Source organism: Neomonachus schauinslandi, chromosome 1 (genome assembly GCF_002201575.2).
Source record: "Neomonachus schauinslandi chromosome 1, ASM220157v2, whole genome shotgun sequence".
In the NCBI taxonomy this organism is placed as follows: domain Eukaryota; kingdom Metazoa; phylum Chordata; class Mammalia; order Carnivora; family Phocidae; genus Neomonachus; species Neomonachus schauinslandi.
Window position 1 is genome coordinate 54,238,802 of NC_058403.1, and position 27,984 is coordinate 54,266,785.

General features: G+C 39.0%; 1 protein-coding gene and 1 pseudogene across 1 annotated transcript in view; both read right to left on the reverse strand.

Moving 5' to 3' along the window:
• The window catches only part of MORC1 (MORC family CW-type zinc finger 1), a 170,298-nt gene that overhangs the window by 85,669 nt on the left and 56,645 nt on the right, over window positions 1-27,984 (reverse strand). Inside the window, exons 10-14 of the mRNA XM_021692684.1 lie at window positions 22,441-22,520; window positions 21,676-21,746; window positions 19,520-19,584; window positions 16,094-16,237; window positions 13,602-13,756 (exon numbers count right to left, since the gene is read on the reverse strand). Coding sequence (XP_021548359.1) covers window positions 13,602-13,756; window positions 16,094-16,237; window positions 19,520-19,584; window positions 21,676-21,746; window positions 22,441-22,520 — 515 coding nt within the window. The remainder of the gene's footprint in view (window positions 1-13,601; window positions 13,757-16,093; window positions 16,238-19,519; window positions 19,585-21,675; window positions 21,747-22,440; window positions 22,521-27,984) is intronic.
• On the reverse strand, window positions 5,029-5,476 carry LOC110582514 (annotated as a pseudogene).

Below are 27,984 nucleotides of genomic sequence, written 5' to 3' on the forward strand. Positions count from 1 at the left end.
CATCACACTTCCTGATTTCAAAACATATTACAAGGCTATAGCAATTAAGCAGTATGATAATGGCAAAAAAAAAACCAGACACATAGACCCATGGAATAGAATAGAAAGCCCAGAAATGAACCCACTCATATATGGTCAACTAATCTTTGACAAGGGTACCAAGAACACACAATGGGGAAAGGACAGTCTCTTCAATATATGGTGCTGGAAAAATTGGATATCCACATGCAAAAATATGAAACTGGGCCCTATCTTACCCCACTTATAAAATTAACTCAAAATGGATTAAAGTCTTAACTGTAAGTCCTGACACCATAAAACTCATAGAAGAAAACAAGGATAAAGCTTCTTGACACTGGTCTGTTTTGGATATTACACCAAAAGCACAGGTAACAAAAGCAAACAAACAATGACCAAAAAAAAAATCAAACAAAAAACAAGTGGGACTACATCAAACTGAAAAGCTTCTGCACAGCAAAGAAAACAATCAACAAAATGAAAAGGCAACATACAGGAGGAGGAAATATTTGCAAACCATGTATCTGATAAAGGCTTAATATCTAAAATATGCAAGGAACTCACACAAGTCAATAGCAAAACAAAAACAAACAAAACTTACAGTCTGATAATAAAATGAGCAAAGGGCCTGAATAGACAGTCGGCCAAAGGTACATGAAAAGGTGCTAATCATCAGGGAAATGTAAGTCAAAAGCACAATATCACTTCCCACCTGGTAGGATGGCTATTATCAAAAAGAGAAGAGATAACAAGTGTTGATGAGGATATGGAGAAAAGGGAACCATCACGCACTGTTGGTGGGAATGTAAATTGGTACAACCATTATGGAAAAACAGTATCAAGGTTTCTCAAAATACTAAAAATAGAACTACTGTATGACCCAGAAATCCCACTTCTGGATATACATCTGAAGGAAATGATAACTAGTATCTTAAAGAGATAGCTGCATTCTCATGTTCACTACAGCATTATTCAGAATAGCCAAGATACAGAAATATGGAACCTCTACGTCCATTGATGGATGAATGGTGAAATATGATTAGATAATGGAATAGTATCCAGCCATAAAAAGTTGGACATCCTGCCATCTGCAACATGAATGAACCCGAAGGCCATTATACTAAGAGAAATAAGCCAGAGAAAAACAAGTGGGTATGTATGGTATCATTCATACGTAGAAATCTAAAAAAATAAAGTTGAGCTCATAGAAACAGCAAGAAGAATGGTGGTTGTCAGCGGCTGTAGGGTAGGGGATACGGGGAGATGCTGGTCAAAGGAAACAGGCTTTCAATAAGAAAGTGAGTAAGTTCTGAGGATCTAATGTATGGCACGGCAACTATGATTGGTAGTACTGTATTGTATACTTGAAATTTGCTGAGAGAGTGGATCTTACGCATTCTACCTCCACACATATGCAAAAAGATAACTGTGAGGTGAAGGATGTGTTGATTAACTTGATTGTGGTTAAGTATTTCACAATGTATATGTATATCAAGTCATCATGTGTACATTTTAAGTATATACCATTATTTTCTGTCAATTATATCCTAATAAAGCTGGAAAAAAATTATCTATCCCAGTCTGGCAAGAAACAGTAAAATTAATAATAATCATTCATTATATTAAGTTGGCTTTGGCTAATGGTGTGGCGTGTAATTATGGACATTTGGTTATATATGTGGCTTTAATAACAGATGTTTTTGTTAATGTTTTGTTAATGTCTTGATGAGGGTTTTTAAATTGCCCTTTCATCTAGAAATCAATTAAAAGAGGTAAAATTTCAAAATTTGTAAAGTACTTGTTTTTTTTTTTTTTAAGATTTTATTTATTTATTTGAGAGAGAATGAGATAGAGAAAGAGAGCATGAGAGGGGGGAGGGTGAGAGGGAGAAGCAGACTCCCCGCTGAGCAGGGAGCTGGATGCGGGACTCGATCCCGGGACTCCAGGATCATGACCTGAGCCGAAGGCAGTCGCTCAACCAACTGAGCCACCCAGGCGCCCTGTAAAGTACTTGTTTTAATTTTTTTATTATTTTTTTATTTCATTATGTTAATCACCATACTTTACATCATTAGTTTTTGATGGAGTGTTCCATGATTCATTGTTTGCGTATAACACCCAGTGCTCCATTCAGTACGTGCCCTCTTTAATACCCATCACCAGGCTAACCCATCCCCCCACCCCTCTCCCCTCTAGAACCCTCAGTTTGTTTCTCAGAGTCCATAGTCTCTCATGGTTTGTCTCCCCCTCCGATTCCCCCCCCTTCATTTTTCCCTTCCTGCTATCTTCTTCTTTTTCTTTTTTAACATATAATGTATTATTTGTTTCAGTACTTGGTTTTTTTTTAAAGATTTTATTTATTTATTTGACAGAGAGAGAGGAAACACAAGCAGGGGAGTGAGAGGGTGAAGCAGGCTTCCCTCTGAGCAGGGAGCCCAATGTGGGGCTTGATCCCGGGACCCTGGGATCATGACCTGAGCCGAAGGCAGACGCTTAAGGACTGAGCCACCCAGGTGCCCCGAAAAGTACTTGATTTTTAAAAAGATATATCTTAAATATTCCCACCCACCTATAAAGAGTACTATGAAGATAACCCAAACTTTACTAATTCCAAAATTATATTAATATCCTCAAGGTATTCTGATCTAAAATTTCAGCTTATTTTGTGAACAGGAAATGGTTGCAAGCACATGGTAATATTCAAAATTATAAAAGAATACGTATCTTGAGATTTTTGCTTGAATAATCAACAAGCCTGTTAGAATAATCAGGGCTTAATGCACACAGAATTAAAGTCCTAATTTCTAGAACGAGTATCTGAGAACTGAAAATTTAATTTACTGCTAGCTATAGAGAGAGTACTTTATTCAGAAGATTCCAAATGTTTAAATTAATCTGATTAATTTTCAGGAGCCTTTTAAAACTCGGAAAAAATAATGGGAACTGCTGCAATAACTTAACTAAACATTTGCCAAACACCAGGAAATAAAAGAGCAGTTCACAAAGACTCTGCCTCTTAAAAAGAGAAGAAATGCAATGCCCTCCTAGATGTCAGTTTCATATCTATTCATAGAATGTACAAAGACATCCAGGGAATCAATTAGCCAAGAGAAGAAGTAATAAAATTCAGTAGTCAGTTACCAAAGCAAAGCTTTGATGGTTTCAATCAAAATAAGAAAGGCTAAAACAGTTACGAAATCAAAGTACCAGGAAAATCATAAGATGAAGGTGCTTAAATCAGGTCCCTGACTTCAGGTAGTTCTGCAACTAAATAGATGATTATAGTCTATTTTTCAAGATCTCCTGAGATGGAAATTACATATCCATTCTCAGGGGATTGTAAGTCATGCCTCCTGCTCTGTTGAAATTGTCCTGTTCATCATTACCCCTCATTCTTAGCCAAGCCAGACATCAGACCTTCCCTAAGCTGATCCATGTGTTATCACCGATCATTTATGTTTGTGATGGAGTCACTCAGAGATGGCAAACTGGTTTCAACCAACATGCCAACCCCAATCAGTTTGTAGTGAGACCTGTACACTCTTGAGGAATACTGTGAAGCTAATGGGCACCTGACGAGAGCTGCTACATAACCACTTCCCCAAGGACTTCAGTGCGGGTGAAGCTGCTCACAGCCCCATTCCTTCCCTCGGCTCCTGGGTGGAGTGGAGTGGGTTGGGCAAGTCACACTTCACCGGGATGGTCAGTAGCAGAAGTAGGTGAAAGCCACGGCCAGAATATTTTCACTTCACTCTACTGTGATCACAGCAAGCTCCAGGAATCTGAGGAATTGGTCCAGCTCCCTGGAAGTGTCAACTTCATTACCTCACCTGGCAACATAGCATCATTTTCTCTCGTTCCGTCTCAGTGGTTTCCCACGAGAGGCTCCTTAAGCCGCAAAATAAGTTCCGAACCACTAACCCCCCTCCCTCTACCTGAGAAAATACATGACAAAAAAATAAACTGAATTCAAGAACACTTCTGTGTGATTCTAGATTTTACTAACCAACTACATCTATACATATTGGAAAAAATGTAGCATACGTATGTATAAGGATTTTAGACAATTACTGGTAGATTTGAAGATTCCAAACCATACTCTAAGGTCCCCGAGGGCTGCCTGGCTCCCAGCTCAGAAAAAGGCCGGTGTGTGCGCTGGACACTAGAAGGAAGAGCGTTAGGGGCCCCATGACAACAAACCTTCAAAAACAAAACTGACGAGAGTTAGGTTTCTTCTGTGTCTTCCCTCAGGAAGAAAGAACTTTTGCTTTCTTTTTTTAGGTTATATTTTTATTTACTCATTTTCACTGCTTTTCTTTGCATACACTCAACTTTTCTAATTCCCTCTATAATGGGGAACTTAAAATTAGACATAATAATCTAAAGCATAGTCCTAGAGTTCTGTGTCATTGTGGGCAATTGACTAGCTGGCCAGCTCATTCTCCCAAATATCTGGGTTAGCAAAGTTTATCTTTCTACCAGGACTTATTTCACTCAGACATACACAAAGCCTGCGGACTTAATGTCCTCAGAAATCTAAAGATTTAAAGTTATATTTTTTTCTCATTTCCCCCACTTCATTCAGTGGGACATTCACAGTGAGGATGAGGGAAGACACAAGATGGGGACTGATCTGTCCTGGAGTCCCGGGGGCATCTTGATCTGTCCTGGAGTCCCAAGGGCACCACACACCATGCACTACGGATGGGAGGGGGCTCAAGGGGCTCGGTGGCTCCAGCAGAGCCTGTGTACCAGGGAGGAGGCAGTCAGTGCCTGGGTCCCCCTACAGTGGGAGGGGCTAATACTGGACTGAGGTTGAGGGGCAGGGTTGGGGGCACGAAGTCCGAGGGGCCAAGCCCTTACCCAGGGCACAAGCCCACAGAGCAGGCTGGGGGGACACTCTGGATGTAGGTCTGTGCCGCTCTCCCATTTCCCCTCTTGTGAGGGCAAGGAGGGTTCTGGGCTGGGCCAAGCAGCTACCCTGGCTGGCCCCATCCTGTCCTCAGCCGATCAGAATGGTGATGTCTGCTTGACAATGAAGCCTTGATAGGCAAGTGTCTTCATGATGTTGGTGATGTTCTTACAGTCATCAATGCCTGTGTCCTGCAGGCTGAGGCCCTCATTCATGTCTAGAAGTCCATTCTTGGGCCAGCAGCCCATGGTGAAGTTGCAAGCCTTTTTCAGATTAATCCACTGCTTGAAGTAATCTGCCACTGGCAAACCCAAATACTGGCACTGGCCCAGGAGTGTGACTTTCAAGTCCCAGTCTCCACAGGTGACAAAAATTGACTTGACGCTTGGATGACCCTCTCCAGTACTTGCCACAGGCTTAGCAGATTATCCACCATGCTTGAATAATCCCAGAGAGCTCTGGACAGAACGGAGTAAGCTGTGGATGCACTATGGGCTGGACATGATCAATCTCCATGATCTGACCATTTAGCTTCAGGAGGGAGAACTCGATTTCCTCCATGCACTCTGACCCTGGCCGATGCAACCTACTTCCTCTGTTAATACAACTTATGTTTAATTCTGACTGCATTGTTTCAAATTCAGTCATTAAGGTGCAACCTACTCTTCTTTACTAAGGCACACATAAGTGCACCGATAGAGTTTTGAGGTCTTGCTTCTGGTACAGCAGGGGAAATCAGACTGTAAGAATAAGACTGTAATTCCAGACAAAAGAAGGCTACTAGGCTTTTTAGTATTTTATTTGCAATATAGGTAAGATCCTCTGAGATATTTTTGCATGAAAATTCACTGTAGATGTAAAAAATGTCATTATCATGATAATACAAGTGCAGTCAGAAAGAAAAGGAAGCCTAAGTACTGTCAATGGTGATAATTTCAATTACCAGGTGAAAGCAGTGTAAATGGATAAAATCTAAGAATGTGATTTTTTTTAAAACAGAAATCAATTCAATGAACTCCTGAACCATCCTGCTATTTGCTGAGAACTGGCATGAAGTAATGATTTTAAACAGAGTACATATTTATGCCATATAAGTCAGGTAAATGTCTATATCATTTTTATTGTTTTCATTTTACCTCTAATCAAGCTTTCATTCAATACAAGTTTTTTATCAGTATAGAGCTCTATGTTGTTTCTGTCAAACAGTAAAATACAAACTAACATAGGTGACCAAATGGAAGATGAAAAATTTTTTCTTTTAGAAGTATTAAAGCTAATAAATTATAAAAATATGATAGAATCAGAATAGAAAATTTTAGGACTCCTAAGGAATCTGAGCATTGATCATTAACTGCTAATATCATTAAGAGAGAGAGAATCGGACAACCTGATGGTAGAACACAATACTACCTATGAAGCATCTTGACAAAAAACAAACAAAAAAACACCAGGTCTGAATTTGGTCAAGCTGCTAATCAATTTTACCAATTTGCAGAAAAATCAACAGAATGAAGGAATCTGTTAAACCACACCCAGTAAGGCAGCGCACAAAATTTAGAGCCTGTGAAAACTATGAAACAGCCAGCCCAGTTTTTCCTACAAATAAATTGCAAGGAAAAACAAGGGAAAAAGAGAAATATGGGGATGGGTAAGATGGGTAAGAAGGACCTTGAATTATATTATGACAGGAGATAATTAGAAATGTAACAACAGACTGGATATTTTATGGTATTAAGGAAGTATTGATAATTTTTAAAGCATTATATTTGTACTGTGATTTTTTTTTTTAAGATTTTATTTGACAGAGAGAGACACAGCGAGAGCAGGAACACAAGCAGAGGGAGAGGGAGAAGCAGGCTTGCCGGTGAGCAAGGAGCAGGGCTCGATCCCAGGACCCTGGGATCATGACCTGAGCCGAAGGCAGATGCTTAACAACTGAGCCATCCAGGCATCCCTGTGATTATGTTTTTAAACAGAGTTATTTCTTTTAAAAATACATGATAAATATATTTGATACAATTATATAATGTCTAGAATTTTCTTCATAATCTATCTAGTTGTTGAGGAGTAGGGGGAATATAGATGAAACCAGTTTTCCCAGGAGTTGAGAACTGTTGAGGTTGGATGATGGATTTACAGGTTTCATTTTAATATTTTCTTTAATTCTGTCTAATTTCACAATTTCCCATATATATTAGTTTGCTAGGGAGGACATAACAACAACAAAAACCAGGCTGGGGGGCATAAACAATGGAAACTTATTTCCTCACATCATCTTTTCTCTGCACACGCCCATCCCTAGACTCTCTCTGTCCAAATTTCCTCTTCTTGTAAGGACACCAGTCGGACCAGATTAGGGCTCACTCTAACGGCCTCATTTTAACTTAATCACCTTTTCAAAGGCCCTGTCTCCAAATACAGTCACATTCTGAGGTACTAGGGGTTAAGACTAAAACATACAAATTCTGACAAAACAATTCTGCCCATAATACCAAAATTTCAAAATAAAACATAACATACAAGGGGCACCTGGGTGGCTCATTCATTTAAGTGTCTGACTTCGGCTCAGGTCATGATCCCGGGGTCCTGGAACCGAGCCCTGGGTCGGCTCCATGCTCAGCGGGGAGCCTGCTTCTCCCTCTGCTCGTGCTTTCTCTCTCTCTCTCATATAAATAAAATCTTTTTAAAAAATAACATATAATATTGAAAAAATATTTTTAAATGAAATAGAATACATAAAATCTGTAACTTCAAAGACTGAATAAAAAAAGAGATATGAATTATTTCTTGACCTACATCTCCAAATAAACTTGTCTCATAGTCTCACCTTTTAATATTTATATAGACCTCCTCACTCAATATGTATCCCCAGCAGAAAATGTTGCATTTCATTTTTCTTGTAGTGTCTTTCTGAGATCGTATAGACTGAAGCACATCATAAGAGAAACAACACTTGTCGTGAGTAGCTCACTGTAGCTATTAAAGTGTTATGGACTGGGGGTGCCTGGGTGGCTCAGTTGGTTGAGCGTCTGCCTTCAGCTCAGGTCATGATCCCAGGGTCCTGGGATTGAGCCCCACATCGGCTTCCTGCTCAGCGGAGAGCCTGCTTCTCCCTCTCCCTCTGCCTGCCTCTCTGCCTTCCTGTACTCTCTATCTCTCTGTCAAATAAATAAATAAAATATTTTTTAAAAAAAGTGTTATGGACTGAATGTCTGCATCCCCACTAAATTCATATGTTGAAATTTAATCCCCAGTGTGATGGTATTTGGAAGTGGGGTCCTTAGGAGGTAATTAGGTCATGTGAGTGGAGCCCTCATGATGGAATTAGTGCCCTTCCAAGGGGCCAGAGAGCTAGCTCACTCTTGTTCTACCAGGTGAGGTTATAAGAAGTCATTAGTCTGCAAACTAGAAGACAGCTCTCACCAGAATCCGACCATACTGGGACTCTGATCTTGGACTTCCAGCCTCCAGAACTGTGAGAAAGATATTTATGCTGTTCATTAGCCACCAGTTTACAGTATTTTGTTATAGCAGCCCAACCTAAGACATAAAGCATTATCTATTTTTTAAAAACTATTCATCTAACAAATATTATCTCTCATTTTCAAAATTACACACAAACTGAGAAATTGATGTGAACAAGATGACAGCCTAACTAGGAAGATTTGTAACTGATTAATTTATTTATCCAGTATCCCATTTCAACCTCACCGGAGGTCGTCAGTGGAGGGCCAAGTGCTTGATTTTTCTATTCTATGCAATAGGATTTAAATGAAATCATAGAGAAAATACTGGTCCAACTTATCTGAAAAAACAGCATATTAGTTAGAAGTCAACAAGAGATTCCTGAAAGGATGGGCCTAATAAGGTGATAGCATTTAATAGGAATGAATGTATGATTCTAGTCTAGGGTCCAAAAACAATGGAAAAAAATATAAGAAATGTATGGCTTAACAAGAATACACATTAAATTTTTTATTAAGAGGGCGCCTGGGTGGCTCAGTTGGTTAAGCGACTGCCTTCGGCTCAGGTCATGATCCTGGAGTCCCTGGATCGAGTCCCGCATCGGGCTCCCTGCTCGGCAGGGAGTCTGCTTCTCCCTCTGACCCTCCCGCCTCTCATGTGCTCTCTCTCATTCTCTCTCAAATAAATAAATAAAATCTTTAAAAAAAAAAAAATTTTTTTTATTAAGAATTTTAATTGGCAACAAGGACACTGAAAGTCAATAATGTGCTTACTGAGAGTTAATATAGCAGGCTACATCAGTAGAATTACAACAACTTAAGAAGAAAGAGATGATGATTCCATTTTATTCAAGCCTGGGTTTCATCTGAAATTTTTATTTCTACGTGACCAGCACACTTTATAAAGTATAACATTAAAATGGTGAATATATTTAACACCCATCAAATGAAGAATAGCAACAGAACTTGGAAATGTTAGGATAAAATAAGGATGAAGAGAGACAGAAAGGCTGTCTTCAAATACCTGGGGGGCTGTCATTTGGAAAGGCTTTAGGCCTATCCTTCATGGCCCCAAGGGGGAAAAATTTTGTTGACCTGGCTAACTCCTCCTCATCCTGCAGGAAACATCACTTCCTCCAGGAGGCCTCTCTGGCTCCTGAGCACTGGCTGCTTCTCTGTTGGGCACCAATGCTATTTCTAATTGTCAAATGGTGTTAGCCTTGCTAGACCGCAGACTCCCAGAGAGGGTGGACCACGTCTGATCCGTTAGTCCTATAACACTCTGTGCCTACCACAGGTGAATGAATGAAACAACACGCGAGAAATAGACACGACTTTGATACGAAAATGTATTTTTCTAATACAGCTGTGCAGAGCTTCACAGGCTGACTCAAGAAGTGGCAATTTTTCTTTTACAGGAAACCCTCATTCAGGCTTAAAATGGTGGTCCACTTGCCTCAGGCAGGAGTGGGCGAGGTAGGGGGGATTAAAGCGTCAGGGGGGTGACCGGCTTATATGATTTTTAGCCTCCTTGCCCCCCTGAAGCCCTATCGTTTGAGTTCTGCTAGGAGAAGTTATGCTTACTATGTCCCAGATTTCATTTAGCACATCAGCTATATTCTGATCCATTTTAGAAAAGTTTAGTAACAAATTTCTATGTAATTCCTTCTGTTCAAACCCAAATTTCATTTGATGTTTTTTTTCTATCTTTTCCTTCTCCTTCTCTCCCTACTCCAGAAAGCTGATGATCAGTATTTCCATTTCACTTTAAGAATGCACAAAGCTTCAGGAAACATAGTAGCAGACAATGAGGTGAGGTCAGACTAAAGAGAAATACTTCTGAGGTTCTTAGCATCAACTGTGCCAAACATAAATGCAGATTTGATAAATGACACAAAGTCATTACCTCTCCATTTGCCTTTCTGTGGATTTGATTTTTACAAGGCCTCAATTTTCCATAGAAACAGATCAGATTTATAGCAAATACAAAGACTGCATCTTTTATTTATAAGGCAATAAACTACCCAAATACTTTTCATTAAAACTGTGTGCCCTATAATACTGGCTTTTAGAGTACTAGGCAAGCATTAGATAACTTTGGTTGGTTATTCCTGCGGGAATTAATACACAAAGTCATTGAAGGTCTCAGCACAGTTCCTGAGACTACCAATTCTGACCTTGATTACTTGATTCCATTCGTTAAGGAAGTTTTGGGATGAGGCTGTCATATATGTGAACAGATACACATGCTCGCTCTCCTGTCTCCACCCCCTGACTTCCTCCTTGAGGAACACCTTTTGTAAAAGTACCCCCAGCCTGGAATCAATTCATAGGCAATTATGAAACTAGGAAAACAACATGGTATTAATAATAATAATTAAAATACAAACCTAACTTCTTTTTTTTTTTTTTGCTTTAAATATCTTTAGGGGGGAAAGGACACCACACTTCTACTCAATTCAGAGAAACAATTTTACAGTCTTGAGGTCTTTTATTTTCTTTACATTTATCACGCCATGAATTCCTAGGGATTGGGTTCCAGCAGTTTGGGTTCCTTTTCATCAGTTCTCACCAAGTGTGCTTCTCTGGGCGGGGCAGGCTGGCACTTCCGTTGACCCCAAGTACCTTTCTCTTTGGCTTCCTTCTTTTTCTGATCATTTTCCTTCACCCGCTTCAGGAAGCTATCTCGGCTCCTTGAGTGTTTCATATGCTCAATGCGTACATTAATTCTCTTGCCCTTAACTTGTTTGTTTACAACCATGCCAACAGCATGCTGAGTAACACTGTAGACTCTTCCAGTGTTGCCATGGTGACATTTGTGGGGCATTCCTTTTTGAACAGTGCCCATTCCCTTGATGTCCCCAGTATCACCTTTCTTGTAGATCCCCATGTATGTGGCCAAAGGAACAACACCATGTTTTCTACAAGGCCTAGAGAACATATAGTGGGTACCTCTCCTCTTTCCCTTTGTGTTGGTCATTTTGTCAAATTACTGGAAGATGGCGGTTCCGGCCAAAAGGCCAAACCAAACTTATTTTGAATCTTAGTACATCCACTGAGAAGTTTCTGAAAAAATTAGGCTGAGATAGGGATGGGGAGTTACAAAGAGGGGGAAAGCAGGCAAGTGACACCCAAGAGTGGAGAGTACAGTTGTTAGGAGGGCACCCCCACACCAGGAAAAAGAGCTTCAAGAGAGTCTCCCCAGAACAGGACTCAATATGACTGTCCTGAGGAAGTGTGGGCTGGACAGAGATTATTCCTATCACCTTTAAGTTTCATGCCTCTTTCTGAGATTACTCCTTATTGAAAGGATGAGCATGACAAGGAAGGTCACAGAGAAAACATGAGGAGAATGGAGAAGTGACACAACTTTCAAATGCTTAATGTTTTTTCTTTTGTACTATGTCATGCTAGCATTTCAAGACCAGAGAGTAGATCCTTGATTTATCTCTCACTCTGCTTAGCCCTCTGTTTTCTACAGCTTTAAGCATAACCTGCCAAATAAGGTACTTGTTCCTACTTTCAGTATAACTTCAGACATGTCTATGAGAAAAAAAATACATGTGGAAAAAGTATGTCTATGCTAAGCAAGTATGACATGGGTATACTCTTCAGAGCAGTGCTTCTCAAACTCAAACATGCCTACAGATCACTGGCGATCTTGCTGACATGCAGAGTGTAGGCCAGCAGGTCTGAGATGCTGTATGTCTAACGAGCTCTCAGGTGATGCTGATGCTGCTCACTTTGAGTACATTTTAGACCATGACATGAAAACCCAGCTCCGGCAGGAAATCTGTGCCTGCACCTTCATTCCCACTCTTTTTTTTTCTCCCCTGAGTTCCTGTACTCTTTCCTGTTTCACGGCTGTAAGAAAATTTCAGCACTGAGCTAAGTTGAGTACAAACGAAAAGAAAATATTCTAAAATCACAACTTCAAGTAGAGCAGTAAAATTTTAAGTTGTCTCAAGGGTAGAGACATAATTTTTGATATGCATGAATTATACATGCTTCATGAAAATCATTGACCAAACACAGTAGCCTATCTATTTCTTTCCATAAATGAAGCCTTATGTCTGCATAACTTAAAGGAAGTTTGTTTCATTAATGCACAGCACACCATCTCATTGTTCAGGTATCTCTGGAGAATGAAGTGATCTGAATAAGCCAAATTTTCCAGATAACTAAAGTTTATCTTAAGTTTCTGAATATATGGGCACCCTGCTCACCTGGGAGCCTGCTCCTCCCCACTGCTCACGCATTCTCTCTTTCTCATCAATAAATAAATAAATAAAATTTAAAAGGGGGGCACCTAGGTGGGTCAGTCAGTTGAGCATCTGCCTTCGGCTCAGGTCATGACCCCAGGGTCCTGGGATCGAGCCCCGATCGGGCTCCCTGCTCGGCGGGGAGCCTGCTTCTCCCTCTCCCTCTGCCTCTGCTCCTCCCCCCTGCTCACACGCTTGCATGCTCTCATAAGTAAATAAATAAGATTTTTTTTTAAAGTTTCTGAATATATTTGTTTCAGTGATTTTTCATCGAAATCTTCATTAACGTATTCTAAACTTGTTAACCTTACAAAACAAGGTTTAACACACATCTACGATTATCCACGGTCAACAATGATTATGCTACGGCATGACATAACAATGCTAGGGGAGCTTCTCAAGTCTGTATGGAACTATGTGCTCCTTCCCACACAGTAGAGTCTCGGAGTGGCCCCCTAGGCCTTCCTCAAGCAAACTTCTGCTTCCTTCCTCCATGATCAGCTCTCTTTCTACTGACTGCCCTCTCTTACAGTTTTTAATCTGCTGCTTCGTTTTTCACATAATATTCTGGGAAAGATTCTGAGACTGGCTCCTTTCTCATTTCTCTTATTTATTATTATTTTTAAAAGATCTTATTTATTTGAGAGAGAGAGAGCACTAAACAGGTAGAGGGAGAAGGACAAACAGACTCCCACTGAGCAGAGAGCCCAACACGGGACTCGATCCCAGGACCCTGGGATCATGACCTGAGCCAAAGGCAGACTCTTAACCAACTGAGCCACCCAGGCATCCATATTATTATTATTATTTTAATAAATAAAAAGAGCTCTCTTTCAGGGCTTTGGGTTACCAGTTGCTTAAATCAGTGCAATCATTCCAGCTTAAAGAAATCACATAAATTGACTCTCGATTAAGTATCTCTTACTGTGACCACTGAATACTCACTGATCCCAGTGTCCTTACAGTACTGGACCAAGTACTGCCCCATGACTCTTAGTAGATGATTATACTCTTGGACATTGAGAAATTCCTGCTTATTATGGGATGGCTCCATGATCTCCAAGGGTATATTAACAATTCCAACCACGCCTGCACCGAGTCTGGGAAAATACATAAATACGTAAGTAAATTCTGCGAAATTCAGCTAAGGAAAAAGAAAAAGCAAATATACCTTGGTCTTTTGAAATCAGTTTTTTTGTTTGTTGTTTTTTTTAAACAAATAAGCTGATTCACTTGGTCTAGACCACGTCAAAGTTTAACGAGTTAAAACTGTATTTTGTTACATAAAACTATGGTAATTTTAGGTATATTTGGTCTCATAATAAAAAAAAATCTCTTAATGCACACTGGTACTAAATTAATATGACTCCTTTTCCAAACCTAAACCTTACATGGAAATCAGGGTGGGTGGGAAGAGGAGGCCTTTTAGCATTAGAAACCACTAACAATGTTTTGCTGAAATAAACTGACATGACCCTCTTAATGATCTGGCCAAAGAGTCACTTTCTCCATCCTCATTTCATCTGTCAGGTTGGATTTTTCCTCATCATTGCAGAGGTCTGTGGGGTGCTTAGTGAATTCCACTAAAGGAACATAGGGCTGGATTATTCTGTAAAGTAACTGGTATCTGCCAGTGAGTCTGATGGATAAATTTTTTTTTTCAGATTTTTAGCAGCTTACAATGTATGTAACTTGGATATTTCTGCTTAGTGACAAAATATTCTGGTTATTTTCCCTGTTTTGGGAAAGAGTATCCAGTTATCTAGCTCTCCCAACTTCCCTTGGCAAGGCACACAAACCAAGCCTTCCCAATGTGGAGCTGCTGCCTATGATGTTTTCCATTACTTTCCCCTTCCAAGCTGCCCTCCCTTCACTATTCATTCTGTAAGTCTACGTTTGGGCATCATTTCTTCCAGGAAGCCTGACTCAACTTCCCCCAGTTTGGCTGACTACCCCTCCCAATGCTCTTTCTGCACCTGATGCTTGCCTATATATTCATCCCACCATCCATCCATCCATCCATCCATCCATCCATACATCCATCCATCCATCCATCCATCCATCCATAGCACCTGGCCCTATTCCAGGAACTAGGAATGCAGTATTGAACAAGAAGGTCCCTGCTTATAAAGTGTCTCTTATATTGAAGGGTAACAGGCAGTAAGGGTTACCAGATCCTTTCAGATGGTGATAAGGGGTAGGAGGAAAATAAAGCAGGTGCTGTAACGTGAAGAGTGGTAAGGTGGAGGGCCTGATGGTAGGGGCCAACTTGAATCAGACAGTCCAGGAAGACCTTCCTATGGAGGAAACTTTAGAGTTGGTGCCTAAGTAACACGCCAGGACCAGCAGTACAGAGATCTGAGGACAGAAGGTTCAAGGCAGAGGGAGGGCAGGCGCCAGGCACTAAGGCAGGAGCGAGCTTAGGATATGTGAGAAAAAGGAAGCTGCCAGGGTAAGGAGAAGGTTTGAGAAGGTGAGTAGGATGGGGGCTGTCATGGGGCCAGGCAGAGTGATCTTCCAGATCACTGGAAGACCATGGTAACCAGCTCTATTCGACATGCAGTGGGGTTTTAAGCAAGAGAGTAATTTTTTTTTTTAAAGATTATTCTCGCTGTTTCCACAGAATATAAAAAAATACGTATTTTATATACTGTCCCTTTCACTGGACTGTACGTTTCTTAGCAGAGGGTACCAGGTGTTCACCATCCTGTCTGCAGAGCCTAGTGCAGTGCCTGGCGCCTGATACTGCAACACGAGAGCTTGCTGAATGAACAAATGAATGAACTTCTAATACCTCGACAGTGAGAAATAAGATGAAAAATGTTCCCTTGAGCCATCCTACTAGTCACAATTATTGTGTTTGACCCCCAAGCCATTTTACTGGTCACAATTACCTTGTCTGACTCTCTACATAATTGATGAAAGCAGCCCGTGGAGTTTCAGACCATCAGGAAAGCACCAGAATGTGTTACTCTGGAAGCCAACTAGGCTGGAGAGTGTTAATAATACACGTTCATGAAGGTAACTGGCAAGAACTCACATGTGTTAAGGGTTGCACAAAATGTTAACAGGGTTGCTTTATAAGACTATGGATTTTTTTCCCCTAAAATTTCTTTATTATGCTTGTATTATTTTTAAATTGGTAAAATATTAAGAACCTAACCCGAGTAGATGGTGCTAGAAACGGTAAAACATCAAGTTGCTCAGGAAATGTATTGAAAATATTTCCCAAAGTATGCTTTTGCCTTAGGACAGGCATGCATCTCTGCCAATATTATAAATTAGGCAGATTAATGCCTGCATATTGATGGGAAGGGTGACCAGAGGACAGGACACCTGCTCCCATTATGATTAATCACTCATTTAACTCCACAGACAGAATCTTACTGCAGCCTCCCTCATGCTGCCTATGCCTCTGAAAACAAAAATATACTTACAAGGACTTCAGTTTCAACTGTGGGCCCACTTTCTCATGCATTCTGATCAGGCGGTTATTACTGTAAATGAACATCCCAGCTTGGCTTCGATTTTCTATGTTCACCCCAAAGAACAAGCACAGTGTCCTGGCTTTTTTTAATTCTCTGGCATTATATTTAGAAAAGTTAAAAAAAATTTATTAAATAAGAATATACAATTAACAAACTGCCAATAATTAAAATGGGAAGGTAAACATCAAGGAAACTATATATAAAATACCCAGGTATTTTGTTACTATATATAAACTACCCAGGGGAAATGTTACGTGGTCTAATATGTATGTACACTGCAGCATTTTTGAAACATGATGATTTGACTTTTAAAATTTAGGTATTTTTAACACTGGATGTGATTTCTAACTTTCAGCATGTCCTCAAGCCTCTCAATATCCTATATAGATTAAAATGTGCCAAAAGATATTCTGTAGTTTTCTCTCCTCCTCCAAAATCAAAGGTAAATCAGAGTTAATAAGGCAAGTTTACAAGGGTAACAGACATGAGCTCCTGTTTTTCGGACTCTGCCCTGTTATCTTATGTTTTATGTGACTTCTTTATTAAAAGTGTAAAAACAGAAATTGAGACACAGAAGAATATGATAGAAACAACTGTAGTAACAGGAGGCTGCTTGGAGCCATGAAAAGTGCCTGGATATAAGAATTGGAAAGACAGGGCGCCTGGGTGGCTCAGTTGGTTAAGCAACTGCCTTCGGCTCAGGTCATGATCCTGGAGTCCCGGGATCGAGTCCCACATCGGGCTCCCTGCTCAGCGCGGGGTCTGCTTCTCCCTCTGACCCTCTTCCCTCTCGTGCTCTCTGTCTCTCATTCTCTTTCTCTCAAATAAATAAATAAAATCTTTAAAAAAAAAATCGGAAAGATGGAGCTGGCTTCAAATATAAGCTCATCTCTGCAATAACCATGTAATAACTATGTATGAGTCACTTCAACTGTCTGTCTCGTCTGAAAAATGGGAATAACGCGTACATAGCCATTTGGGATGCTATGAGGACTAAAAGAGAGAATGTTAAGTATAAACCTGGAACACAGTAGGTGCCTCACGAGCAATGTTATTTTCCTCTCCCTATCAAGAATGGTAATATAATTCTTCCCCTCTACCCATCTTGTAGCTCTCCTCATTCCACAAAAACAGCCTTTTCTTTTCAAATTTATGATAACGTGCCATTATGACTGACATAACATGCTTACTGGACTGGTTAAATACATCTATCGTTAATGGACAAAGAAAAAGTCCTAGTTGTTCTTCTATGTAGACAGGATATACAGAGTACATTAGACTTTAAAGGAAGTTATTGACTTGGATTAACATTGTATATATATTTTTTTTAATTTTGTTTATTTCTGAGAGAGAGAGAATGACAGAGAGAGAGAGAATGAGAGGGGTGAGGACCAGAGGGAGACGCAGACTCCCCGCTGAACAGGGAGCCCGATGCGGGACTCGATCCCGGGACTCCGGGATCATGACCTGAGCCAAAGGCAGTCGCTTAACCAACTGAGCCACCCAGGCGCCCCAACATAGTATATATTTTTTAAGCACATACATGTTGGGTCAAATATACACAAATCACACTTTTTCCCAAAAATGTACACTAAATATTAAATCCTTACTCTTCAATAAAAAAGAATACTGACTATGTAAGGGACCCCAAAACAGGGTGTTACATAATCACTCTGCAATAGTAAGTGGCATACTGATTGTCTTTAATTTTTTTAAAAAAAAGCATTTTGGGAGCACCCGGGTGGCACAGTTGGTTTAAGCGTCCAACTCTTGGTTTCAGTTCAGGTCATGATCTCATGGTTGTGAGATCAAGCCCAGTGTTGGGCTCTGTGCTCAGTGGGGAAACTGCTTGAGATTTTCTCTCTCCCTCATGCTTTCTGTGTGTGTGTGTGTGTGTGTGTGTATATCTCTCTCTCAAAATCAATAAATCTTTTAAAAAAACAATCATAAATTAAAAAGTATTTTGTTCTAAAAACAAGTTCATACCAACTAACTGGCATTGTTATTAATAAAATGTAGATCAATCACCTTTCATGCATATCAATGTAACTACAAACAATTCAACCAGATTTTTCTTTCTGGAAATCTTTAAAGAGGCCTTTGCTATGGAAACAGCCCAAGCATCCATCAATTGATGAATGGATAAAGAAGATGGGGTGTATTTATATATATACATACACACGTGTGTGTGTGTGTGTGTGTATGTATGTATACACACACAATGGAATACTACTCAGCCACAAAAACAATGAAATCTTGCCATTTGCAACAACATGGATGGATCTAGAGGGTATAATGCTAAGTGACATAAGTCAGGCAGAGAAAGACAAATACCGTATGATTTCACTCATAAGTGGAATTTAAGAAACAAATGAGCAAAGGGGAAAAAAAAGAGAGAGAGAGACAAACCAAGAAACAGACTTTTAACGATAGAGAACAAACTGATGGTTACCAGAGGGGAGGGGGTGGGGGAATGTGGGAAATAGGTGATGGGGATTAAGGAGTGCACCTGCTGTGATGAGCACAGGGTGATGTATGGAAGTCCTGAATCACTATATTGCACACCTGGAACTAATATAACATTGTACGTTAACTAACTGGAATTTAAATAAAAACTTTTAAAAAATAAAGAGGACTTTGCTTTTTAATGAAGATTTCTATGAGATTTATTTAGTATTTATTTTTATAAATGCATAGTTAACATTTCAAATTTCAGCTCTGAGGAAGGTTATGGTTATATAGCACTCCATAGTTCACAAAAGATAATTCTGTAAACTAGTAATACTTCCTTAAAAATCTGTTTCTCAAAGTTATCCCAGTTTTCAGAGTCTGATCTTACTTAGACAACACTGAATATTCTGTTTAACTTGTTTAACACCTGAGCTGGAGACCAAGTCAACTTTACAAATGTAAATAATGGTTTTGTAAGTTAGGCTTGCTATTTTTATTTTAACTATAATGATATATTTATTTGAAACATTTTCAATTTTAAATTTTAAGCAGTACTAAAAGTGAAAAGAAATCAGGACCAACCCTCCAAAGGCTTGTATCTGCCAAAGGACACAGAGAAAGTAGTCAGCTGATCCTCTGGGCAGAGTTACTTCCTCAGCTGGACAATGAGCTAATTTTTCACTCTGTATTCAGAAGTTTTAACATTATGTAAACACATGTATGCATGCAAATATATATTTTATAAATACTCTCATTGATTATGTGGTTGGGGGATTTTGACCATATTATGCTTAATATAATAAGATGTCATAGGCTGAGAAAGAGAAGTTATCACATTAACCACCAAATCTGTCTCCTCAGAAATCAGCATTTGTTTTATCAAAGTGCAGAGGATTCTGGTGAACAGAAAATCTTACATCTTACCTCTGTTTCTCTTTAAGAATCTTATGCTTTGCTTCTACATCTTCCAAAGCTTTCTGTAATACGTCCTGGAGAAGTACATTTGGTTAGGAGAGAACATAATTCTATTAAATTAATGAAAGCTGAGCTGATATTTATTATCCTATTATCCAAATGTTTCAGAAGGGTAATAGTGATAGGTCACATTGCCTAATGCAATTGTACCATGGTAGACAATAAATACTTGTTAAATGATTCAGCTGCAGTAGCTAAGAGACACACCAAATCCTAGCCCACGGTTCTCTTTTTGCACATATTCCAATGTTCTCTCTCTGCCTTTTAGAAAAGAGCCATTGCTCCCTATAAGATCACACTGGCTTTCACACAAATTACACAAAAGCTTAGCAAAGCCTGAGTTTTGTCTGTGAGAACAATAAAAAATGCTAAATCATGTGATCAATCACTAAAGCTTCTTCAGGAAAAACAAAGTTGCTATTAAAAACTTTTGTCAGTCACCATAAGAAAATGTCTCCTTTATATCAAGTTCCAGATACCCCGAATACTCCCCAAGCTGTCCCTTTATAGGACAGCCCAACCCTAGAATTTCTCCCTTTCAGAGTACCTCAATACCAATGCCCACCTCTCTTTCTTATCTTGTCTTTTAATTTGATCTACTGGCTCATTCACTGCCCTATCTCTTGTATGCTCTCTCTAACCAGGAGAAAAGAAATAATGCATTGTTATTATTTCACAAATAACAACAGATTTTTAATGTGCTCCATCCACCTGATGTGAAAATTGGACATCTCATTTGGTGAGTATACCACTCACTGAACATTATTTTCACTGACTTTAAAGTAAAAGCAAATGGTAAAATGATTGGTATTTCACTTCACATGCAACCACTCAACTGCCTCGAGGAATGTAAGAGGTTGGAAGCCAAGGTCATTCTGCTTTGCTCTCTTTGCTGAGCAACAAAGCAAGGTGGTCAAAGACTTTCCCACCCCTCCTGTCAATGCACTCAGAACACAGAGCAAAGAGGCAGTGAGAGGTTAAGGCTAAGGCAAGAAGAAAGCAGGGTCCTGACCCATTAGAGTCTGTTTCTCTTGTCTCCCAAATACATAAAGCCAAGGAAATTGATTTCTTCGAGACAAAATTTAAAAAACTTAAGCCTTTCTTTAAAAATCAGTAACAGTAAGATAGGTCTATGTTTACCTTAAAATAATAATTGAAAAGAAAAAAAGTTAGAGAATTTTGGGAAAGCCATAGGTAACTTTGGGGCATTACCAGGTGCCACCCTTTGATTTCATTCCCTATTCATGATCTTTAGATATGAGAGAGCTCTGTATCAGACACAGTCCTTGTCCTTGAAAGTTCAAGGGCAAACCACAGAAAGGATTCATATACTGAGTCTGCAGAAAAGAATGAAGGAAAAGTGAAGTGAGGCATTTTTTTCTCCCTACACCTTGGTATTCCTTTATATACAAGCAAATAAAAGGTTGCTTCATAATTTACCACATTTTCGGTAAAAGCTGCCAAACTTATAATTCATGTCCTGCAGCAATATTCTTTTCCTTAGTTGCCATACATTGTAATTAATAATAATAGTTCTTTATAACCTATCTTACTCATGGGCGTATTGCAAGGATTACAGAAAATGTTTATGAACTGTGTGGAGCAACTCATAAGAAAAGAGCTTTGTAAGCTGGAAGTACTGTTATTAATATTCATAATTATAGCACATAATTCCTAGCACCAGAAAAAAGGATGGCTTATTAGTCTTCTCCTTGCTTTCCCCATTTATTCAGGTCTGTAGGGAGCAATAATTTGAAAAGATATTTTCAAGGAAACTTGATAGGCTAGTTTTTTCTGCTAGTTTTTCATTATTTTCTCCTTTTCTCTTATTACTTTTCATTTTAAAGAAATGAGCTGCGGTACTTGTCCCCACTGTTCCAAATTCACCCCACGTTGCTTATCTTTGCTCTCAGACTCAGCCTTCTCTCACTGCTGACGCTTCTCTCCTTTCTCTGCACGCCTCTGTTCTGTTTACCTAGATGAAAATCAGCTTAAGCTTCCGAGCTTGTCTGTGTTTATAAGCTTAGGAAGTAAATGATAAGAGACAACTGTGCGCAGGAAAAAGCAAAGGACACTTTACCATTTAAGAAGACTATGTGTCATACCTTGGCAGAAGACAAAGAAGTCCTGTCAGGCCGGTTTACTGTGACTTGTGCCTCTTTCAACACGAGTTCGGCTGGAAGCAGAAGCAAGATAATTATAACACCAGGAAATTCTTTCAAGCAATTTTAAATGAGTGTTATATATATGTACACACACACACACACACCTTATGGCTGTGACCAGTGAGAATGGCTTATAGACAATAACCTCAGAAAATCCTATATTCCTTCCATAGCTCTCACACCTGCCAGGTGGAGGCAGCCACACTGGGCTTCCTCTTAGACATTACAGTTGACAGGGCATAACTTTATACATACAAATTAAAGAGTTATGACTGAATGTTTGGCTGACTGAAAACTCTCTAAAATCCATGAAATATAGATTAAAGTTATTCCTTGCTCCTGGACCACTGGGAAAGCATGGCTTTGTCCTCATTGTGTGTGGCGGGGAGGGAGTAGTGAATGTGTAGAACATTCCTTCTTAAAGTACATGCAATGCTAGTCTCTAAAATGATCTAACTCAGCATCATGCCAACCAGAATTTCTTATATCGATATACATCAATCTCGTTCCAAGTGTGTACTTGGAATAATAGACAGTAAATAATAAGATATAGCAATATATGCTATAAGAATAAATAACACCATAATTAAACAAAGCTAGAGATAGAAAAATGTGTTATGAAGTTCCTGAGAGGCAGAAATTTGATTAACTGTGGTCATTCCTACAATGCTAGAACAGTACATATCTCAGAATAAGTGCACATACCAATCTTGACTGCTTCTTCTGCCTTCTTAACTTCATTTTTAAATGCTCCTTTAAAAGAAGATGTGACATATAGATACTTTCTGAAAAGAAAAAAGAAAGAACATAATCAAGTCAGATTATCATTTTTAAGTACATAATACTTAGAGAATATTCTTCAGGAAGAATATATACTCAGATATATATAATTATTAAGAAAGATTCATAGAATAAGTTGCATCCAACTGATAAACCAGCAAATTTTATACCTAGGAAGAAATTCCTTGCCTTTTAACACTTGGCAGTTTTGCTTTAGTAAGGGAACTTCAGGAGAGAGAGAACAAAATTTCTGCCCATACAAATGTTCATTTATACATATAAAATAGGATAATTTTCTTAAAAAGAAAAATTTCTACGTAACAGATCCATTATCAGAGCTTCTAGTTAATATATATAACCCTCTTACTCAGGTCATAGACACTGGATAAACCAGTTCTCCCAGTCCCAAACAGCTATCTTTAACTAAAATGTTCAGAAACACACATTATCATTTTAAACTACCAAAACACACTTTCTATTTTATTGCCCAAGAAGCTTGTTTTCAAAGCCTGTTACTTTAGTGAGAGCAATGGTACTCTAGAACAATCAAGGAAAAGGAATAAACAAATAAATACATTAAAAACAATTATATGTATACCTTATCTGTATACCTCATTCTGTAACTTTTGCCTTTTACCCCTATAGACCCTGGAGCTCACCATTCTCTGATACCTTCCATGTTTAGAAAGGTTCAGCCAGAGATGGAGAGAGACCTGCAGGTCATCCCTGGAAGCCAAAATGACTTCAGACATCTAAAAAGAGGCATTTGCTCAGGCAGAGGGAGAGTCTAAATCTATATGCCCCTGGGGCACCTGGGTGGTTCAGTTGGTTAAGCATCTGACTCTTGATCTGGGCTCAGGTCATGATCTCAGGGTCGTGGGATCAAGCCCTGCATCAAGCTCACTGCTCAGTGGGAAGCCTGCTTCTCCCTCTCTCTTTGCCCCTCCCCCTGCTCTTGCACGTGCTCTCTTTCTCTCTCAAATAAAATCTTAAAAAAAAAAAAAAGAAAAAGAAATAAGTAGCAAGATAAATTCCTTTTCTTAAGGCTCTGAAGGATTTGTAGAAGTTTGTCCAGTTACCTACATGAAAAGGCTTAAATGTTAAAAAATAAATGTCATCCTATATTCATCTACTTCGATGGTTTAATGAACAGCTCAAGTTATAATAACTAGTCTCTTTATGACTAATTTTAATGTTCATTTTCCGATGAAATTATGGTTAACCACAAGAAAGGAACACCCACAAAATCTAAGGTAAAGTAATTCTCAGTTTTTTCCCTTTTCTTTTAAAATGAACATTATTCATTTAAGTCATAACCAAGGTATATTCCAAATCAGTCTCTATTACACTTAGAAAACAGCAAAACCTAGGTTTGGAAGTAAAAAATTATTGGTCTCTAATTACTGGAATTACCATTTTTTTTAAATCACATATTAATCACGTAATTAATCTGGTATTAAAATCACTCATTTTAAATAATTTTTTAAATAAAGTGAAATTAAGGAGAAACTTTGAACAATGAAGTGATCCTTTAAAAATGCTATAAACTATTTAAGCATTTTATAGACTCTGTGTTCACAGCCCTAGAAAGTAAAAGTGTCATAGAAGGTGCCAACTACGCATCAGTGCTTAATTTTAAACAGCAAACACCAGCACAACATGTGCTTCCTTCGTAGTCTGCATCACTGAGGCAAACTGTTCCCAGATAATCCAGAACATCTCAGATGATCTGTATACTTTCACAATTTAAACTTTACAATTGTTCATAACAATTCTAAAAAGTTAACAAAGAAATATATGTACTTGTGGAAATTCAGTGTAATGAATCTGCCCATCCTCATAAGGGAAGAATTTTTGGTCAATCCGCATCCATAATCAGGAGTCTACCTCAGCTGGACACTTCTAATTTTTCCTACTGGTGGACTCTTGCCTTTAAAAGCCAGAGCAATGCATGCCCTGGGGGATGAGGGAGAGAATCTATCCAGCTATCTATTCCTCCTTCCTTGCTGCTGAGGGCAGGGGAAGGGCCTCTGGGCCTCCAGTTCCTCAGGGGTTAGAACTCTTTCCAAACCCATCTCCCAAACTTCACCTTTACTCGACACTTCTGCCCCCGATGCTCAGCTGCAGCCTTCACCCCCATACTATTTCTGCCTTCTCTCTAAACCACCGTGTTCTGCCACATTTTAGGCCTTCACTCTCCCTCACCCATTTCACCTTCTACCTCCCTGTTTTTTTCCATCAATGAAGTTGCATTCAAATATTTGATGTTCACTTTCTACATAAAACAATTTATTGAAGACTTTCTTCTGAAGGAGTTGAAAAAACAAAAGGTCAATGAAAATATTGAGAGAAATGAAAACTAAGACAATATAAATGTTTTGCTCCTTAGAGTGGTAAAAATGAAAAAAAGAAAATATTGTTAATAACAAGTGTAGATTTGGAACCAGACAAAAGGGCACTTGGTGTAAGAATAAATTGGGTCAACAAAACCGAAAGACGACCGACAGAATGGGAGAAGATATTTGCAAATGACATATCAGATAAAGGGCTAGTATCCAAAATCTATAAAGAACTTATCAAACTCAACACCCAAAGAACAACTAATCCAATCAAGAAATGGGCAGAAGACAGGAACAGACATTTTTCTGAAGAAGACATCCAAAGGGCCAACAGACACATGAAAAAGTGCTCAACATCGCTCGGCATCAGGGTAATCCAAATCAAAACCGCAATGAGATATCACCTCACACCAGTCAGAATGGCTAAAATTAACAAGTCAGGAAACGACAGATGCTGGCGAGGATGCAGAGAAAGGGGAACCCTCCTATACTGTTGGTGGGAATGCAAGTTGATGCAGCCACTCTGGAAAACAGTATGGAGGTTCCTCAAAAAGTTTAAAATAGAGCTACCCTATGACCCAGCAACTGCACTACTGGATATTTACCCCAAAGATACAAATGTAGTGATCCGAAGGGGTACGTGCACCCCGATGTTTATAGCAGCAATGTCCACAATAGCCAAACTATGGAAAGAGCCAAGATGTCCATCGACAGATGAATGGATAAAGAAGATGTGGTATATGCATACAATGGAATATTATGCAGCCATCAAAAAAACCGAAATCTTGCCATTTGCAACGACGTGGATGGAACTAGAGGGTATTATGCTAAGCGAAATAAGTCAATCAGAGAAAGACAAGTATCATATGACCTCACTGATATGAGGAATTCTTAATCTCAGGAAACAAACTGAGGGTTGCTGGAGTGGTGGGGGGTGGGAGGGATGGGGTGGCTGGGTGATAGACATTGGGGAGGGTATGTGCTATGGTGAGCGCTGTGAAATGTGTAAGACTGATGAATCACAGCCCTCTACTCTGAAACAAATAATACATTATATGTTCAAAAAAAAAAAAAAAAGAAGATAGTAGGAAGGGAAAAACGAAGGGGGGGAATCAGAGAGGGAGACAAACCATGAGAGACTATGGACTCTGAGAAACAAACTGAGGGTTCTAGAGGGGAGGGGGGTGGGGGGATGGGTTAGCCTGGTGATGGGTATTAAAGAGGGCACGTATTGAATAGAGCACTGGGTGTTATATGCAAACAATGAATCATGGAACACTACATCAAAAACTAATGATGTATGATGATTAACATAACATAATAAAATAAAAATTAAAAAAAAGAATAAATTGGGTCTTCTTTTTGGAGGGCAAATTAATGGTGCACCCATCAAAATTAATGGTGTACCTATCTTCTAACTCAGAAATTTACTTCTGTAGTCTGTTCCATAGAAATAATGGCATATTAGCACAAATATACATCTGACCAATGATGCCCAATCATGTCCAGTTTAGCGCTGTAACAATCAAAACTCTAAAAATCTTAAATATATAAAGTTAAATAAGCCATAGAGTACTATATAATACATTTAAAAAATGACAGAGAAAGGTCTCCAAGAGATCATTTTTAAGTGAAAAGAGCAAGCTGCATATGAATTTTATGTTTTAAAAAAGAATTCTATGTATAAATGTGTTTGTGCACACACGCATGTATGTATGTAAATGTGTGTAAGACAATCTGGAAGAGTATTTACTAAACTTCTAGCAGAGGTTACCTTTTGGGGAGATTATGGATTGCTAGAGCACAGAGTGAATGAAAACTGGCAAAGGGGGATTTTAGTTATTTGATTTTTTCCCCAATAATCTAACTGTATTTGAATTTTTATTAATTTCACACTTTTAAGAGCAAAATAGTACTCCTCCCCCTCAAGAGAAATAAAAATATGAAAACACAGAGTAATTTTTAAGGTTTTATGTTGCAGATGTATAGAGTATAGCATAATAAACCATTCTGAATGACTATTTCAATCATAACCACCAGCATAAATTAGAACTTTTATTAGCATTAATATTCACATGTACAAAATTTGTGAAAGACATTTTGGCTAATACAAAATATAGCATTTTAAGTTTCTGAGTTGGTAAAACAGACTACAAGAAAACTACAGTTCCTAACTTTTACAAAATGCAGAAAATATTAGCCCATGGTTAACTATGTTGCAGTATTCACGATCATATTTATTCCTTTTTAAAATTATGTGAGTTTATCTGGTTTAGTCATACTATAAAATAGTTATAGTCCTTAATTATTCATCAAAACATGTAATGAAGCATGATCAAAAATTTTCTGGCCAGTATAATGTTGATAGCTAGACCTGGATGTCAAATGGACCACTCAAATTTAGTACGTCCACAATGAGTAGACAGAACCCCATCCACCATCCCTCTTCCCCCCTACCCAGCATCTTCCCTATCATTCCTAAGATTCTGCTCAGGAAAAAAAACTTAGACGTCATCCATGACTCATTTCCTCTCCACTCCACATCCAATCCATCAGCAATTCTTGCTGGCTCTGTCTTTACAGCGTATCTATAATCTGAACACTCACTCCTAATGACTCCACCACTACCACTCCAGGTCAGGCCACAGTCATTTCTTACCTGGAATACAGGAATGGTAGCCTACGTCAACTCCCTTCCTCCTTTCTTGTCCCATAAAATCAATTCTCCACTCAGCAGCCAGAATAACTTTTTTAAAACATAGATCAAGTAATGCTGCTTTTTCTCAAAACTCTTCACATTCTCAATGCAACCACTTCTTGCCATGCTGCTCAAGGCCCTACAGGATCTGCCCCCATCTACCTCTTCTCTTCCCCATCACCGTGCTCTGGCTATACTTGCCTTCTTACCCTACCTTTACACTTAACTCTCCTCTCTTCCTGGAGACATCTTCCCATAAAGTTCCGCATGACTCACCGTGGTATCCACCCTCCAAGACGACCTCTAAGCAATTACCCCCCAGTATTCATGCCTTTGTGTAGTGCCCTCCCACACTGAATCCAGGCTGGCCAGTGTGACCAAAAGAACATGGCAGAAGTGATGGTATGTGACTTTTGAAGCTAGGTTCTAAAA